Source organism: Sceloporus occidentalis, unplaced genomic scaffold (genome assembly GCF_023333645.1).
Source record: "Sceloporus occidentalis isolate IW3139 unplaced genomic scaffold, rSceOcc1.0.p SCAF_7, whole genome shotgun sequence".
NCBI classification, from domain to species: Eukaryota; Metazoa; Chordata; class Lepidosauria; order Squamata; family Phrynosomatidae; genus Sceloporus; species Sceloporus occidentalis.
The window spans coordinates 24,475,631-24,492,685 of NW_028316987.1; the positions used below are offsets into that span (position 1 = coordinate 24,475,631).

Genomic DNA, 17,055 nt, shown 5'->3' on the forward strand with positions numbered 1-17,055 from the left:
GGTGCTGATTGCTTTCTTTAATGCACACTGGCTTTCAAAGATTCTAAATACAATCCGTCCCGCACTCTTAGAACAAATGGGAAGAAATTGTTAGAGATACCAGCCTCTAAATATGTTTCTACTTCCCAAAAAGCATTTAGTATAGCTGCCCCCACACTATGGAATGGACTCCCAGAGGAGATCTGCCTTGCTACATCCCTGGAAACTTTCAGGAAGGTGGTTAAAACAGAGCTTTCTCGACATGCATACCCACCTGGCCTTCTATGAATTACAGACTGTTTCTGTATGGAATGAGAGCATCTGACCCCATGATTGTTGATTTCATGTTTTTAACTGTGGTTTTAACTTGTGTGATAATAATATTGTAATGTTTTAATTGTATTTTTTAAACTCTGTTGTGATCCCACCTCGATCCAATTGGGAGAGGCAGGAAGATATTAATAAACTCTATTATTATTATTATTATTATTATTATTGAAAGTTATTTAAAATTTAACAGCAAATTATGGTACAAACCAAGCCAAGTATAGAGTCAGGAAAAGAAAAAGAGGAGGGAAAAAGAAGCAGGCCATTGTGTACAAATGGTTCCCTACAGAAAGAATTTGAATAGTCTGGGCACAAATTTTTAGATTTTCTATATACTGTATAATAATACAATGAGTTTGAAACTCAATTTCTCTTTAAGTATGTCGTTCTCTCAGTAAACACCTAAGCTTTCTACATCAGAAAACAGCATGCAGAAGTTGATGTAGAGAGCGACATACTTAAAGAGAAATTGAGTTTCAAACTCATTGTATTATTATACAGTATATTGAAAATCTAAAAACCTGTGCCTAGACTATTCAAATTCTATGGCAAGAACATCAGAGTTCTGTAAATGATAAAACTTTCATAGAGTAAGCAAATCTGTGTAGGTCCTTGCATTTTACATATAATTGATTCTGTAGGGCACTAAATCCCTAATCCTATGACCACTGGAAGTCTCAGTGGACCAAACCAACCTCTGGCTAGTAAAATTTCAGTACTTGTTGCCAGACACTTTCAATCTTATGTGAATCTATGTATTCCCTTTTTAAAAAGAGGTAGAAACTGGATGGTAGAGGGTGTTTCTTTTTTCTACCTTTAAACTTCCTGGGAAACAGAAATAATATATAGATTATTTACAAAATCTCATGAGATTATTTTGCACACAATAGTTTTGTAGCGAATTTTGCAAACACATTAATTAGTGTGTGTCTGTGCACATGCATGCGCGCGCATTCATGTTCCCTATTGACCTATTGGGACCTCATCAATTTCATAATTATTAGGATTGAATGATGGATTTTATAATTTTGTATTGTATTATTTTAATATGGGGGGACTCTGATTGTGTAATTTTGTATTTTTTATTATTCTGTATACCGCCATGATCGAAGGAATGGCGGTATATAAATAAAATCTCATTCATTCATTCATTCATTCATATGGTTGTCTGCCTAATAATGAACATGAGTCATTCAGATACCAGTTCCAAGGCTCTGGTGGCGCAGTGGTTAAATGCCTTTACTGCAGCCATTCACTCAAAACCAGAAGGTTGCAAGTTCAAGACCAGCAAAAGGGCCCAAGCTCGATACAGGCATGCATCCTTCCGAGGAGGGAGCTAAAATGAGTACCCAGACTGTTGGGGGCAAATTAGCTTACTTGCTAATTAGCTTACTTGCTGTTCACCGCTATGATCTTTGGATAGCGGTATATAAATAAAACAAATTATTAATTATTATTATAATTTTGCCAGATTATGGGCTGAGAGTGTTTTTTCCCCCATATTGACTCCTTGCATGTGACAATAATCAGTTTGAAGAAATGGAAGGAAATACCAGTGGCGTGTCTTAATCACAGCTGGGTGTGTACAGATAGATCAGCCAATACTGAGAAATTATTCTTGTTTGAAATAAAGTTTTGTAAAATACTCTAAAATGAAATGCAGCTCCAAGTCCCATTAAGAAAAGATGAAATATTTTTGATATCAAATGATAAATAATAAAGAAATTTGATAGAAATGACTTAAATAAGTGAGGTGTTTATAAAAATTAATCCCGTTGATTATATCAAGTTCTGAGTCTTCCAGTTTCAGTGAATGCTAGTTGCCTGGAATTTTTCCATGGTTGTATCCTATAAAATACAATTGGAGAGAGTCACATTGGACCATGATATAAATCCCCCTCCATATATTCCAAAATTACAAACAGCTGGGGGAAAACAGAAATGGACAGGAACAATTTTGCCTATGTTTTAGGTCCCAGAGCTAGCATAATTCAGTTTCACTTTAAAGGCCATAATTAGTTAATTTGAGTTATATCAAATTACTTTTAACACCTAACCTGGAAAGATGGTACTCATTTATCATAGTGCAAGCACAACACAGGAAGCTATTTTGTGAAAGCAATCTGATTGATGTAATGAAATTTATATTTCTTGTAACACCATTCTTTGTCTTTAAGTCCACAGGGGCCCAAGTACAAGTTGCAGGGGATATGTTACCAAACTCCACAGAACGTGCTGTAACTATATCGGGTACTCCTGATGCCATTATTCAGTGTGTAAAACAAATCTGCGTAGTAATGCTTGAGGTAGGAAACATTTCCAGAGTGTTGTCAAATATTTTGATGATCAAAGTTGGTTACAGGCTGTCCTTCAGATTCCATAACTATCACTGAGACTGCTTAAGTGCTTAAAATAATTGTAGTCAGATCCATCAGTGCATTTTGGCATACCAATCCTGTTGAACCTGAGATCACATTTTTAATGGTTAAAGTTTAATTTGTATTTTTCATTATTGTTGTGTGCCTTCAAGTCATTTCCAGCTTATGGAATTTGCCTGACCTTATGACCAATTGTAAAATGCTGCAATATTTGCCTTACTTCCTCAGAGTTTAAGTTTCAGGATGTCTCTGAACAATCTGATTTTCAAAAAGTGTTTATATTGCTGGATCACCATTAGTCCTGTGGTTTTCAGACCAGTCATCTGATATGTCAGGCAAATACTGCAGCATTTTACAATTGGTCATTAAGTATTAACTCTGTGACAGGTTTGCCTTGGGATTGTCATAAGTTGGAAATGACTTGAAGGCACACAACAATAATGAAAAATATAAATGAAACTGTAACCATTAAAAATGTGATCTCAAGTCAACAGGATTGGCATGCCAAAATGCACTGATGACTGACAACAATTATATATGCTACAGACTTGAATAGTTTTAGAACCATGTGATTTGATTTCTGAAATGAGATTTCAAGGGGTATCACCAAAGGTGATTTCTTTAAAAAATCGTCGTACTTTCACGTATCTCTTTAATTACTGTATTTGCTGGAATAATTATATTATTTTATATCATGATTTTTAAAAAAAGCTATGAACAGGCTGAAGGGGTTCATTTTGTATCTGAATTGCAGTGATGGGGTAAAGAATTAAACTTCCCCTTTCCAAAGTCAGCATCCAGATTAGGAGGGAGCATGCTTGTATTCCCTTTTTAAAAAACATTCACACAATGGGCACGTGGCAAACATCTTGTTGGCCCTTAGGTTACATTTCAAAAAAGCAGTTCCTAATATTCTAGAGCACATGGTAGAGATGTGTTTTGAAAGCAATATGAAACCCAACACCCCCAAAGCCTAACAAGCCAGTGGAAACCATTAGTACAGTACAAGGAAAAATTGAGAATATATTATAGATCTTACATAATAATGTCTGCGCAACCTTAGTTCCCTGAAACACCCAAATCTTCTTACGTTCTTGTAAGATTTGCTGCAGCTTGTCAGAAGCAGTGATCTGAACAGTGAGCTTGCTGCGTTATCTTGAGGGAGCCAGTGATCTGATCTCTAAACATCTTTCCCACTGGCAAAAGGGCAATTACCCAACAGCCCTGCAATGTCACCAGAGCCACTGAAGTGAACATGCTTTTCAGAGACTCCTGGAACAGAATAGTGACTCCCTTGTGCTGCAAGAAATGGGAATTTTACTCAGAGAACTTAGCAGGGGCAGCAATCTCCCATTTCCTGCTGGGGGGGAATGTCTGGAAAAAGCAGAACCACAGCTCTTTTGCGGGTTTTAAACTTTGCTGGCCCTGAGAGAGGTAAAAAGAGCATGAAAACCTTGCTGCTGGCTGTGCAATTACATCAGGAGGGAAATCTAAATGGAGCTGAGTGGCAAATTCCTCATGATTAGCTCCGTCTTTCACACTTTTACTGTTTGTGTAGGGGGTTGCAATTGAGAGGAAGGTGCGTGTGTGTGTTTGTGTGCAATCCAGAGTCACAATAGGGGAAAAAGAAGAGAGTAGTGTAAGGCAACCTTGGTTGATTAAAGGAAGATATGAAGACGTGTGAGGTAAGGAGAAGAGAAAATGAAGAGAGCTTGTGATGACAGAGAACAAGAGTTCAAGGGAGATGCAATGGAGGGGGACATGAGCAAAGGCTGGAGGCAGGGAGCCTCATAGGCACTTGCGCTTGAGAAGCCACAAAAATCTGTAGCTGGCCCTGTGAATACAGAAAACACTTGGAGTTATAATTGCAGAAAGCTGTGTGAAATTGTGCTCTCTGCAGAACTAGAAGGCCCAGAGTTCCTTCTGGCAGCTTTATGCACAAGCAGGCAGGACCAATTTGCTGTTGACATCAAACTAGCAACCAGAGAAAGGAACAAGTAACACTGGGATCTCAAAGACAGTGCTGGGAGTAAATGGATCTCCAGAGTAGCCTGACACTAGAGCCCAGGGCTTTTGTTATTCCTAGACAATCTCTGTAGGTTCATGTTGTACTGCCACGTCTGCCTCCACATACAGGATCAGGAATTAAGAAGTGATCCATCAGTCATGTTCTGAATGGTGTACTATAATATTTCTGTCGTTGTCAGTGCCGTGAAGATAACTAGCAAGCAGAGAAATTTGATATATGTTAGCTGTTTATTTTCTATTTCTGACTGCTTTCTGTTTTCATCTCCAGTCTCCACCCAAAGGTGCCACCATTCCCTACCGCCCCAAACCTGCCTCTGCACCCCTAATTTTTGCAGGTGGCCAGGTAAGAGCAGACACCCTTTTGGCTTCAGCCGGAAACCACACCGTCTTGGCCCAACCTCAGACCGCGCCTGTTAGTTTCCAACTTTATCTTCTTTTCTGTCTGGTATAGTACTGATTGTCTTTCTAGTAATATGGATATAGCATATGCACTTTGGGGTGGGGGTGAAGTATATGCCAAGTTAAACCTTAGCCATTCATCTATCCTGGTCCTCTTTACCACCAAGCTTCCCACCTTGTATCTGTTCCCACAATCCATACTGTCTTTGGAATAGGAAGGGAATCAGGTGTGGAACAATTTGTGTGACACATCTGGGATGGGGGGAATAGAATATCTGCAGATTGATCTTGTTCTGTGTAAGTTGTCATTTTTAAGGAAACCAACTACCATATATTCAGATATCCATGCTGCATGTTAATAGTTTCATGCAAGAATTAAAACGGCATGGCAGGTGGCTGGGGGTTTCTGGGAGTTGGAGTCCCAAGAAGTTACTTTTCTTTTTCTTTTAATATTATATATGTGTTGTTACATTTGCCAAAAAATGTTACTGATGCATTTTATTCAGATATTTCAAGGAGGGCGCTTTACATTAATTTGATTAAATTCTGGACAGTGGTTCAGAGATTTTTAAGGTTTTTCTCCTCCATTAAAACTAATATTTGACAGCAATTGCTATCAAAGTTATGTCATGTATGCTCATTTTCCCTTTTAGTCTAACATTTTGCTGGTAGTGTACTCCAATGTTTTAGAGGAAATCTAGTGCACTATGTCTGCGGTCTTATCCTTTTAGTTAAGGAATGGGAACTCACAAGCTCAAACTATGCTGACTGGGACCATAGCACATGGGGTTTGGTTGAAGCTCTCTCTCTGATCTGTGGTGTCCGCAGTCTCTTCTTTCTGTCAACCTGCATTGTCAAAAATTCTCCTCAGACTAAATGGGTTGTTCTCCAGGAATCCAGCAAGGGCTGGGAGTAATGCAGGACTATTCTACCACTACCATGAGACAGATAATACTAGCACCTGTAGTATTATTACCATTCATATTACTGTTACGATTATTTTCTTTATCTGGCCTCCCCCACCCAACCCCAGAACATAGGCTCAAAGCAGCTTGCATACTGAACCAGATGCAATATAGGTAAAAACATACAATAGATTATTGTTCAAAAAGTAATTAAAAACGAATAACATTTAAAAGATTTAAAAGTACATTTTAAAAACCATTTTAACAACTGCAAAACACCACGTTAAATCCTAATAGGGTGTGCAAACATACTAGTTTATCACACGGGAGGGAAGCAGCCAAATCCCATGCAAAAACGCAATTTAAATCCAGGAAAATCCTGGAAGAGATTAATAACTCCGTCATCCCCATTTGGATTTGGGCCTGAAAGACCAAGACCTTGTCTGCACTAGCAGCCCAGAGTATCCTGCCCTGCAGCTGCCTCATTACCTCGGCCTCCATTTCTGTACCTTGGCATCTGTTTGCAGAAGTGTCTTGTTGAGCTGCCTGGCATATCTACTGCTGCTGTGGCCCATGAGTCACTTGCTTCTGAGATCAGAACATGTTTTCCAATGATTATCATATGGCTGGGCTCATTGTTCTAATCTCAGAATGATTGACCCCTGGGAAGCTTGGCAGGACACATGTGCAGACAGTTGCAGTGGCACAGAGAGCCTGGATCTTCCCAGAAGATCCAGAGTAACAGGTACATTTTTAAAATTCATATTAAGGCTGTTAAACTCCTGTTCTGGTGTGGAAGATGCTAGATGTCGTCAAGACTGCCCACAGCAGAAACAGGGTTTAAGATGTGCATCATTCAAACAGGGTGAACTGGCTTTGTGGAGCTTGAGATATCATAGATAGTCTTAATTCTTAATTTCAACCAATAGATTTTTAAACAAAAATAATTTATTTGCCTGTGGGAGAGATGCAAGGTTTTGAGCACTTGGACGGGGGAGGAGGTATGAAGGCTGAATGATTCTTACAGAGATGTAAGCAGTGCAAGAACCATACCTCGCTTTGTATCATGATGCAATATCTGAGGTTGCTCTTGAATGGCTAAATAAAAATAAACATTTGTAAAAAATTGTTAAAAGGCAGTTCACACATAGAAACAGTAAATGGTTCCATTTATTTGGATTGATTTACAAAGAACACAGTCAAATTGAGGGCAGAGTAGGAAAACAGTTTCAAATGGGCCCAAATAAAATCTGGTTTATGCCATATTATTACAATTGGCCCTTTATATCCGCAGGAGTTCCATTCTGGACCACCCTGCAGATGTCACAAACTGTGGGACCTCAAGTCCCATTGATTTTAATAGCAGCATGCTATGCTTACGACCATGTGCGCACACTGCTATTAGGGACAATGGAGTGGAGCCATCTGTGGATGCTCAAATCAGTGGATGGCAAGTCTGCAATTGGGGTGGGCAGACTGTATATCCTACTCTCTAATATACCCACAACACTGCTATTGTACTTATCACTTCGACTGCAATAATGGAATCAACGGTGATTATTAAATGTAATCAAATCAGGTAAATCTATTTCAAAGAAGGAAAATGTCCAAAAAAATGTCATAAGAAAATATTTTTAAAAATCCCACTGAGGATGCCTGAAAGCTGAGCAAGCCAAACTGTGGTTTGTGGCTTGTGCTATTTAGACAGTGAATTATGTGCTCATAACCTGAAAACAGACACTCTAAAATGATAAGAAAACGCCTGTTTTAAAACATGACTGTTCAGGACCTTTCATCTGTCTTTGTTATTTTTAGGCATTTACAATTCAGGGGCAGTATGCCATCCCACATCCAGACGTGAGTTCAATGCATGTACTTTACTTCCTATACTCTATTCTCTCATCTCTTTGCTCTGGGCAGCATTTACTTTCTAGGTATTTGAATATCAAAGGAACATCCACAGATGCCCCTCCTTAAAGCAGTAACATTTAGCCAAACATTTAGCAATACCAGATGTCTTTGCACAAGAGTTGCTGGAAAGTATAGTGGCCCAGATACAAATTACTTCTCCCTCCTTTTATGCATGTTATATATATTTAAGTTTCTGAAATGTAATGATATAGAACGGTAGTTAAAGATATTAACAGTAGCAATTTACATTTAATAACAGTGCCATCATCATTGTAACTTGTTTATTCTGTGTTGTAGAATAGAGTGAATGATTTATAGTCTTTGAAATATAATTTTAATTAATCCAGTTTTGAAACATGTTAAGATGGTTTTCTCTACTCTGAAATAATTCCATTTGATTGGATAGTTCTAATTTCCCATCCTGCCCTGCAGTTGACCAAGCTTCACCAGTTGGCTATGCAGCATCCCCCCTTTACTCCCCTTGGGCAGACCACCCCTGGTTTCCCTGGTACGTACCCATGACTCCCTGGGGATGTCCTTCTTCTTAACAGCTCTGTTTCCCATGGTCATTGCAACATTTGGATCACTAAATGTGGTAAATGGCCAGTGCTCCTTTTGTTTTTACACATTCATCTTTGTTGTTATTATGTTTTCCCCCTCCTATGGCTTTCTCTGTAAGATTTCTTTTGAGATCACTAAACCGTTTTGCATTGTTCTGATTTTCTTATGTTTTACTTCAGCTTTACCACCAGTTTCTTTTGTCTCAGCGCCAAATGCTATTATGCGCCACAGAGGATGTGCCATGTGCCTCAGGTCTCTAATAGTCACCACTGTATATTTGATTATCGAATGAGCCCCATATAAACTAAATTCCATGTAGTATATTATAGAGAATTGTAGAATCAAGATATAACATTTCCAGGTGCAAGTTCTCATTGGCTTTCTATATTGTTATATATTTTTAAAATACCTTCTTTGTCTTCATGCCCTTGTCAGCCATTATGACAAATGGAGAATAGTTAAAGCCAATTTATGAGTATTTTTGACATATTTTCAGTTTGACACATAATAGGCTGGATTCAGGTATAATCGTTCTTAGAGTAGAATTACTGGGATTTTAGTTAGACAACCAATTGATTACAATGGTTCTACTCTAAAGTGGATTGAGCCATCAAATTTGTTTTAATGGAACTATAGATCAGGGGTTCTTCAGAAGGCAAACTCTGCACACTGGTACATACTTTGCATGGCAAGTAATAACATTTTTATCACATACATCAAACAATTATTGGAAATTGAGTACATAATATTCAGTAAATCAGTTTACACAAACTTTGCAGACTTTGAAAGATATACTCTTAATTATAATTAGTCATGATTTCATTTAAACTAATGTGTTGATTATACAAAAACAAAAATACCCCAGAACTGCCAGCTTTTTTAGATGGACAAAGCAAAATGACATTGATCTGTGGTGTATATGATAAAAAAAAATTCTATAAGCATTAGATTATCTTTTCCTTTGTTTTTTTCATTAACATGCTGCTCCTGAATCTGTTCCTTGTACTACTGTTGACTGTGTGTAACTGTAATTTGGAGTGTGAACACATTAATTGCATTTCCTAAGCAAATATACTCTTAACAAATTGCAGCCTTAATGGTATATTGTACTTTCCCATTTCAAGCACCCTTCTTTCCCAAACCCTGCAAACTGACTAATCCATACAATTTGCATAGATTCTGACCATATTATTAAATTGTTATCAGTTCTTATACTGTTGACTTTACATTTAAGAAAAAATTCTGGCAGATCAAATTTGAGCCATCTGTTCATTTGTTTTTTTACAAGTGTTGGATTTCAGATTTTACAGCTAAGTGAAACCAGCCATTATCTTTTTACTTTTTGATAGCATAATAGATACTCTCTTGCTATATTGATGAGTTTAAGGCAGGGCTAGGCAATTTTTGGCTCTCCAGATATTGTTGGACTATGCAACTCCTGTCCTTCCTCATGACTGGCTAAGGTTGATGGGACTTCAGTCTAACAGCATCCAGAGGGACACATGCTGCCCACACCTCCTATAATGTCCTATTTAAAACCATTGGTTAGTACATAGCTCTGGTATGTGTATTTTCAGCTTTCGTTTTAGTTGAGTTACCTGTGCAGTTTAAAAAGTTGATTTTTTTTCTTATCTCAAAATAACTGTCATAAAATATATTTCCCCCTTTTTATTCTCCAAATCTAGGATTAGATGCCAGCACCCCAGCCAGTTCCCATGAGCTCACTATTCCAAATGATGTAAGTAAATTTGGGCTGCAAAGTGTTGGTTCCTCTTGTTCTATGCAACTTTTTTATCAATGCATGAAGTGTAGGCTCTCTTGCCTGTTCATATCTATTGCTATATTACAGTGGGCCCTTGGTATCCATTAGAAGTTGGTTCCAAATTCCAGGATACCAAAATCTGTGGATGCTCAAGTACCATTAAATACAGTGGTGAAGTAAAACTGTGTTCCCTATATAAAATGGCAAAGCAAGGTTTGCTTTCTGGGATTTTTTTTTAAATGCTTTGAAGCCATGGCTGGTTGAATCTGTGGATATAGAGGGCCAACTGTAATATCTTTGGAGCTGATACAGCATAATGGCTCAGCAGCCACCTTAGTAATAAGCCCAGAGTGGCCTGAGGAAAATACATATATAAATAGACTCTTGCATGGGTATACATAGCTGGACAAGGAGCCATATGAGCAAATAGCAACTGCATGTCTGGTTTCTTCTCCAATTCCCAGTCTATACATATGCCAAGTCTGTACATATGGGCCCCACTTAGAGAAATAAATTTGTAATCTCTGTAAAAAGGGGAGCTGGATTTAGTTTGTCCGACTCCCCATGTGCCACTAAACACATGATGGAATGATCATTATTGTTAACTGGCCTCCTAGTACAATCCTGGAAGTTCTTCAACTGTGGCAATGGATTGTGGCTATTATATTTTATGCGTATACTTTTTGTAAACACAGCAACCCATCCACAGGTACAGCTCTGTTCTGTGTACATACCATCTGCATAATATACTGTATATACTTGTATCTAAGTCAGCCTCATGTATAAGTTGAGGACAAGTTTGGGAACCAAAATTATGGGCTTTGCTATGTCCTGTGGATAAGTCAAGGGTATCATTTCCCAGAGATGTGAAAGTGCCAGCAGCAGCAGCTCAGGGGGCTATCTCCTCTGGCTGGTGCCAGTATCATTTTCACACCCAGGCATTCTCCACTCTACTCAGAGAAAGGGATTGTTCCTTTTTTTCATTAAAGGTAAGGTAGGGTATTAATTCTTATCAAAAGGAACCAATATACGTAAAAAGAAGCCCATATAAAACAAACATAAAGCTAAAAATATAAAACCAAAATCAATATAAATGTGTTTATTCTGTTCCAGCTAATAGGTTGCATCATTGGCAGACAAGGCAGTAAAATAAATGAAATCAGGCAAATGTCAGGTGCGCAAATCAAGATTGCAAATGCCACAGAAGGTTCAGCAGAACGACAAGTAACAATCACAGGATCACCTGCCAATATCAGCCTAGCACAGTACCTCATTAACGCAAGGTAAGTTCACTTTGTCATTAATAGTGTGGTTCAGGGAAACAATGAATTAGCCTGGACTGTTTTTCAATAATACGGGCTAATTCAAGCAGCAGTACCTATGCCTATCTGTGAAACCTTTGAGACGTCAAAGAAATAATATCCTAAATCGCTTACAGAACAATATATTTTTCATGCAAGCTGTTTCCTATCAGCTCTGCTGACCAGATAATAGCTGTCGTGGAACAGATTATAAAACTGATTTAGGGGCTGTGCAGGCTGCCCCTATTAGATCCAGATCAGGCCCACAACAACCACCTCATCTGGCCTTTCCAGGGCACAAAAAGGAGCTGCAAAAAGGAGCTTGAAAGGATGCATTAGCCACAGTTAGGCTTGCCATATCCCGCCAGGGGGCGGGACTTTCCCGGTTTGGGGCAGGTCCGCATGGTCCCGCCCCAGTTTGGCCCCGCCCCCGGGACACACCACCCACGCGACAGACACCAGGCAGGGAAAGGAGCTTCGCCTCCGTTCCCTGCTTGGCCTCCTCCGCCGGCGAGGGAGGCGGCCTGGCTCTGCTCCCTCCTTCCCGGCCTCTGTGGAGGCTTGGGCCTCCACAGAGGCCGGGAAAGGGAGTGGGGGCCGCCCGCGATTGCGGCGATCGCGCCGATCGTGAGCGCTCTCCTCCCTCCTTCCCGGCCTCTATGGAGGCCCAAGCCTCCACAGAGGCCGGGAAAGGGAGTGGGGGCCGCCCGCGATTGCGGCGATCGCGCCGATCGCGAGCGCTCTCCTCCCTCCTTCCCGGCCTCTATGGAGGCCCAAGCCTCCACAGAGGCCGGGAAAGGGAGTGGGGGCCGCCCGCAATTGCAGCGATCGCGCCGATCGCGAGCGCTCTCCTCCCTCCTTCCTGGCCCCTATGGAGGCCCAAGCCTCTACCGAGGCCGGGAAAGGGAGTGGGGGCCGGGAGGAGGCTGCTTCCCACCGCGGTGATCGCCGCAATGAGGAGCAGCCCTTGCATCCTTCCCGGCCTGAGAGGAGGCCGAGGCTTCCTCCCAAGCCGGGGAGGAGGAGGAGGACAAGGTTTTAAAATGTAGGACCTTAAAAAAAAAAAGGTCCTACATTTTTAAGCCTTGTCCTACATTTGCCCCGGTTCGGAGCTCCTCAGTTATGGCAACCCTAGCCACAGTGCCACGGCTTTAAGGCACTCCTTTGGCACTGTGTCGTGTAAATGCAATGCCAGAGGAGGGCCATGACACTTCGCACGTCACATTGCTATGGTGTATGGGCACCATGTCCCAACTCCAGCCCCAGGCCAGCCTTAATGACCAATCTGCACAACCCCTTGATTTCTAGCAGCAAATTTTGTCTATAGTATGGGATTACAGCTATTTGACTGTTGAGGAAAGAGACTGTTATTTTTGGTTTGCTTTTCAAAATAGCCCCAACAAGAAAGTATGTCAGCGAGGCTGGGTAGAACTGTCTCCTGAGCACACTGATTTCTTTTTTAAATGTATGGTGACACTTTAGCCGTTTGCATTTTTATTCTTGTTTTACAAAAATGCTGAATTTAATTTTTACTTAGTACCTATGAACAATGAAAGACAGTTCAGTGAATATAATTCTGCCCAATTCTGTTACTAGATCATGTCCGTGTATACAATGAAAATATGTAGTCTTTTTAATACCTTATCTCACTTCAAGCTGCCATATCAAATATTTGGTTGTTAAAAGAAAAGGAAAGCCCCATACAGACAGGCCAAAATAATGCTGCTTTGGGTCACTTTGGAGGTATGCTGTTTCAATAATGCATGCGTACTAAGAGTCCGGAAGCTGTGCCAAAGCTGTGCTCTAGTCCTTAAGACTGGATCATGGCTTTGGCGTGGCTTCTGGACTCTTAGGATGCATGCATCATTTAAAAAGCATATCTCCAAAGTGACCCGTAGTAGCATTATTTTGGCCTGTTTGTATGGGACCGAAGTGTATACAATTGGTGCATCATTCAGAAAATTTACAACAACAGCTTCAGATTTTATTTTTTTGAAGTTCCAAAATTTATTTGCATTCGGAACTGACCTAAATGCACATGCCATTCATGGCATCATTAAGAATTCCTGGTAATTTCAAGAGTGCCTGCTAAGTATACAGGTGTACAGTCTAAGGTGCCCTGAGATTCCTTACAACATCAGTGCTTAATTTTGAGCATCTTATTTACATGCTCAGCTTCTCTTGACAGCTTGTGTTTGGGCAGCACTAACTGGCGCATCCATAGAATACAGTGTGCAATTGGCAAACACCAGAAATGGCATGCATACATTTATATCTGATCTCCTGCTCCATTTGCATTTGGGGGGGGGGGGGGGACAAAACAAAACTGGTGATTGAGCAGATGTACCAAAATCTCAGTGCTTGCCAATGTACAAATGAAAACATTATTGAATTGTTGTGCTATGCCTTCTTTATAATGAATGTACATCCATATCTTAAGCCCTATGATCAAATAAAAATGTGTTCCCTCCTTTAACCTTTAAGGATATGTTCTTCTCTTGGTGTTCAGGGATTCCCCACACATCGAGATGAGAATAGACCCCTTCATTTTTAGTTGCACAAACACCATATGGCATACATCTGGATCTCAGAAGATAACAATCTTCCGGACAGCTAAAACATGCAAATATACTAAAGTATTTATTAATGGATTTGCAGTTTGCTGCTCACTGATAAAGTTTATTCTAGTGTACAAATTTGTGTTCAACTCACTTAGAAAAGCTTGTGAACTCTCACAGTCATGGAATGGGATTTAACAGATTGTTTAACACACTTTTGAAAAGAAGACAATTGATCTGCAAGCCTATACTATGAATGATGTAGGAAAACAAGTATTTTGGGTGGGTTTCCAGGAGAGAGGTATCTGTAACCATCATGCTCAATATCTTAAAAGCATCTTATGTACCTATTACTATGTGGCAAATGTATCTGCATAAAATGTCTTATGTTTGCAAATAAAGAGTCTTAAGTAAATGTGTAGATAAATTACGTTTGAAATTACATAGGCAGATGAAAGGAGCTTTTCAAATTTAGCCGCTGATCTTAGAAGTGAGCAAGCCTTATACCCATGGAGTAGATTGCATTACCAAAGGACTCACATGTACAAGCCCTGTTTGGAGAGGCACATCAGATACATCAAAAGGAATGCAAGTGCTATGAAAACTACTGTGGCGATTTCAATTGCTTTCAGTATGGCAGGATGAGCAATTTGAAAGCTGCTAAGAAGACCTGATAGTTAGATCAAAACTAGAAAGACCTGTAGTGCCAGGCTGGCAAGTAATTTTCAACAGGGCATAATTTGTACTGAACAAGGGTTGATGTGCCAGTAATATCAACTTGCCCATTGAATTACTCTAAGGTAAGCTGAAAACCCAGACCATGAGCTCTTTAAACCTTATCCCTCTAACATGAATAGTGATGGAAGCCTTGATGGGGGCCCTTTTTTACATACTATAAAAACACAGAAGTATGAGAGAAAATTATGAAACATGAAGAAGTCCAGATATACAAGCATCTAGAGATGTTTGAGTGAGGCTCAAAAAGTGATCTCTGCTGTTGGTCACTCTTTGGATTTTGTCATAATCACAGTGTGCTAGGAACTAGATAAGAAGCTCTTGAGGGCCAAATTAATTCCCCAGGTTTATGCCCTATCATGCATTCTGTGCATTCTTTAAATGGAATATGAAAACCATTGGATATAGCCAAGCACAGTATAAATAAAAAAGGCAGCTTATCCATTCTTGTGTTTTTGTAGTTTGTACTGTCCCTAGTGCCATCTTTCACCTTCATATCATTCACCCCTATCTAAAGCTGGCAGCTCCCTCCTGAGATTCTGCCACTCACTTCATAATTTTAGTCCATTTTACCAATGATCTGATGCCATCAAATTGAGCACTTTAACTGTTATATCCTGAAGGAAACTACAGAACATACAGGCTTCAGAATGTGAGGTATATTGTGCTACACTTTTAACAGAAACGGAAGCAGCAATTTGACCCAGGACTGCTCTTTTTGACAGTCTTTTGAGTAGCGTACATGCTTTCCATAAGCTCATTTATATTTTAAACATTTCTGTATCAGGGGACCATTTTGTTATTTTAGTCAGATGTACCTCATACATTAAGAATTTGACTGAATACAAGTTGTATCACAATTTCTGGCGTATTTTTCTGAGTTAAGTGGGACTGACAGGAAAATACATATAGGATTGCAGCCTTAAAATACATTTTAAAATGCAGTCTATTTTCTAACACAACGGCCTGTTACAGACAGCCAAAATAAAGCTGCTTCGAGTCACAGTGGAGGTATGGTGTTTCAATGATGCATGTGTCCTAAGAGTCCAGAAGTCGCACCAAAGCCACGCTCCAGCCTGGAGTGTGGCTTTAGTGTGGCTTCTGGACTCTTAGGACGCATGCATCATTGAAACACCATACCTCCACTGTGACTCGAAGCAGCTTTATTTTGGCTGTCTGTAAAAGGCCATTAGTTGGTTGATTCTGTGGAGCATTAAACCTATAACATTCAACTGGCACACATTTTCCCTGTAAAGAAGACTGGAAAAACAATGCATTTTCTTCATTCTTACTTTGGCCCAGTTCAGAAGTAAATTGAATCATAATCTAGCATTACGTAACCTTTCTTAAATTCATATACTCATCCTCTCCTTTCTTTGCTCGCAGAAGGAATATACTTAAACATATTGACCCTAAATTGAAGTTATACTTCAGCAAAATATAGACAGCTAATTTCTGGACAAAATATATCAGTTAACAAATGTGGATATCAAAGAGAAACAAGACGAAAATAGCTATAGGCACTGTGACAACAGGGCAGGTGAATGGTAGTGAAAGCCAGCTCTGTTAGGAAAGAAAGCTGTCCTGGTGAATCTTGAGCTGCTCAGAAGCTGGCAGGGCAGCTTTGTGCCGGTCCAAAAACTAGGACATAAACCAATAAAGTCACTCCTCTATTTCACAGGGGATTCATTTTGGACCCCCAGCCTGTGAAAATGGCTTGAATTGCTGCGTGCAAAGGAGGAAAATGGAGGGAGGACTGTAGATTCAAACTGCAAGAAAAGAGATTCCATGGCCATATACAGACAGGCCAAAATAAAGCTGCTTCGGGTCACTTTGGAGGTATGCTGTTTACATGATGCATGCGTCCCAAGAGTCCGGAAGCTGCACCAAAGCTGTGCACCAGTCCTTAGGACTGGATCATGGCTTTGGTGCGGCTTTTGGGCTCTTAATATGCATGAATTATTTAAACAGAATACTTCCAAAGTGACTCAAAGCAGCTTTATTTTGGCCTGTCTGTATAGGGCCCATCTAAACTTTAGGATGATCTTTTTTATTTTGACAATGGAATAGACTGTTGCTGGACTGGGGTGGGTTCTCCTTCATCAAAGGTCTTTAAATAGACTTCGGATGGCTATCTCTCAGGAGTCCTTTAACTGCATTTCCACATGCCAGGAAGTGGGCTATATGGACCTTAGAGTTCCTTCTAATTCT

The 17,055-nt window shown here is 39.9% G+C and overlaps 1 protein-coding gene across 17 annotated transcripts in view; it reads left to right on the plus strand.

Annotated features, from left to right (window-relative positions):
• The window catches only part of LOC149309408 (poly(rC)-binding protein 3-like), a 256,438-nt gene that overhangs the window by 227,107 nt on the left and 12,276 nt on the right, over positions 1 to 17,055 (plus strand). For 13 of the 17 annotated variants that reach the window (XM_089532384.1, XM_089532382.1, XM_089532393.1 and 10 more), the window contains 6 exons: positions 2,484 to 2,612; positions 4,981 to 5,157; positions 7,832 to 7,873; positions 8,360 to 8,435; positions 10,174 to 10,226; positions 11,364 to 11,533. In XM_089532384.1, the coding sequence (XP_089388510.1) occupies positions 2,484 to 2,612; positions 4,981 to 5,157; positions 7,832 to 7,873; positions 8,360 to 8,435; positions 10,174 to 10,226; positions 11,364 to 11,533 (647 nt within the window). Of the gene's footprint in view, positions 1 to 2,483; positions 2,613 to 4,980; positions 5,158 to 7,831; positions 7,874 to 8,359; positions 8,436 to 10,173; positions 10,227 to 11,363; positions 11,534 to 14,035; positions 15,802 to 17,055 lie in introns of those variants that run through there. The other 4 variants (XM_089532391.1, XM_089532397.1, XM_089532390.1 and 1 more) reach the window with 4 other exon arrangements.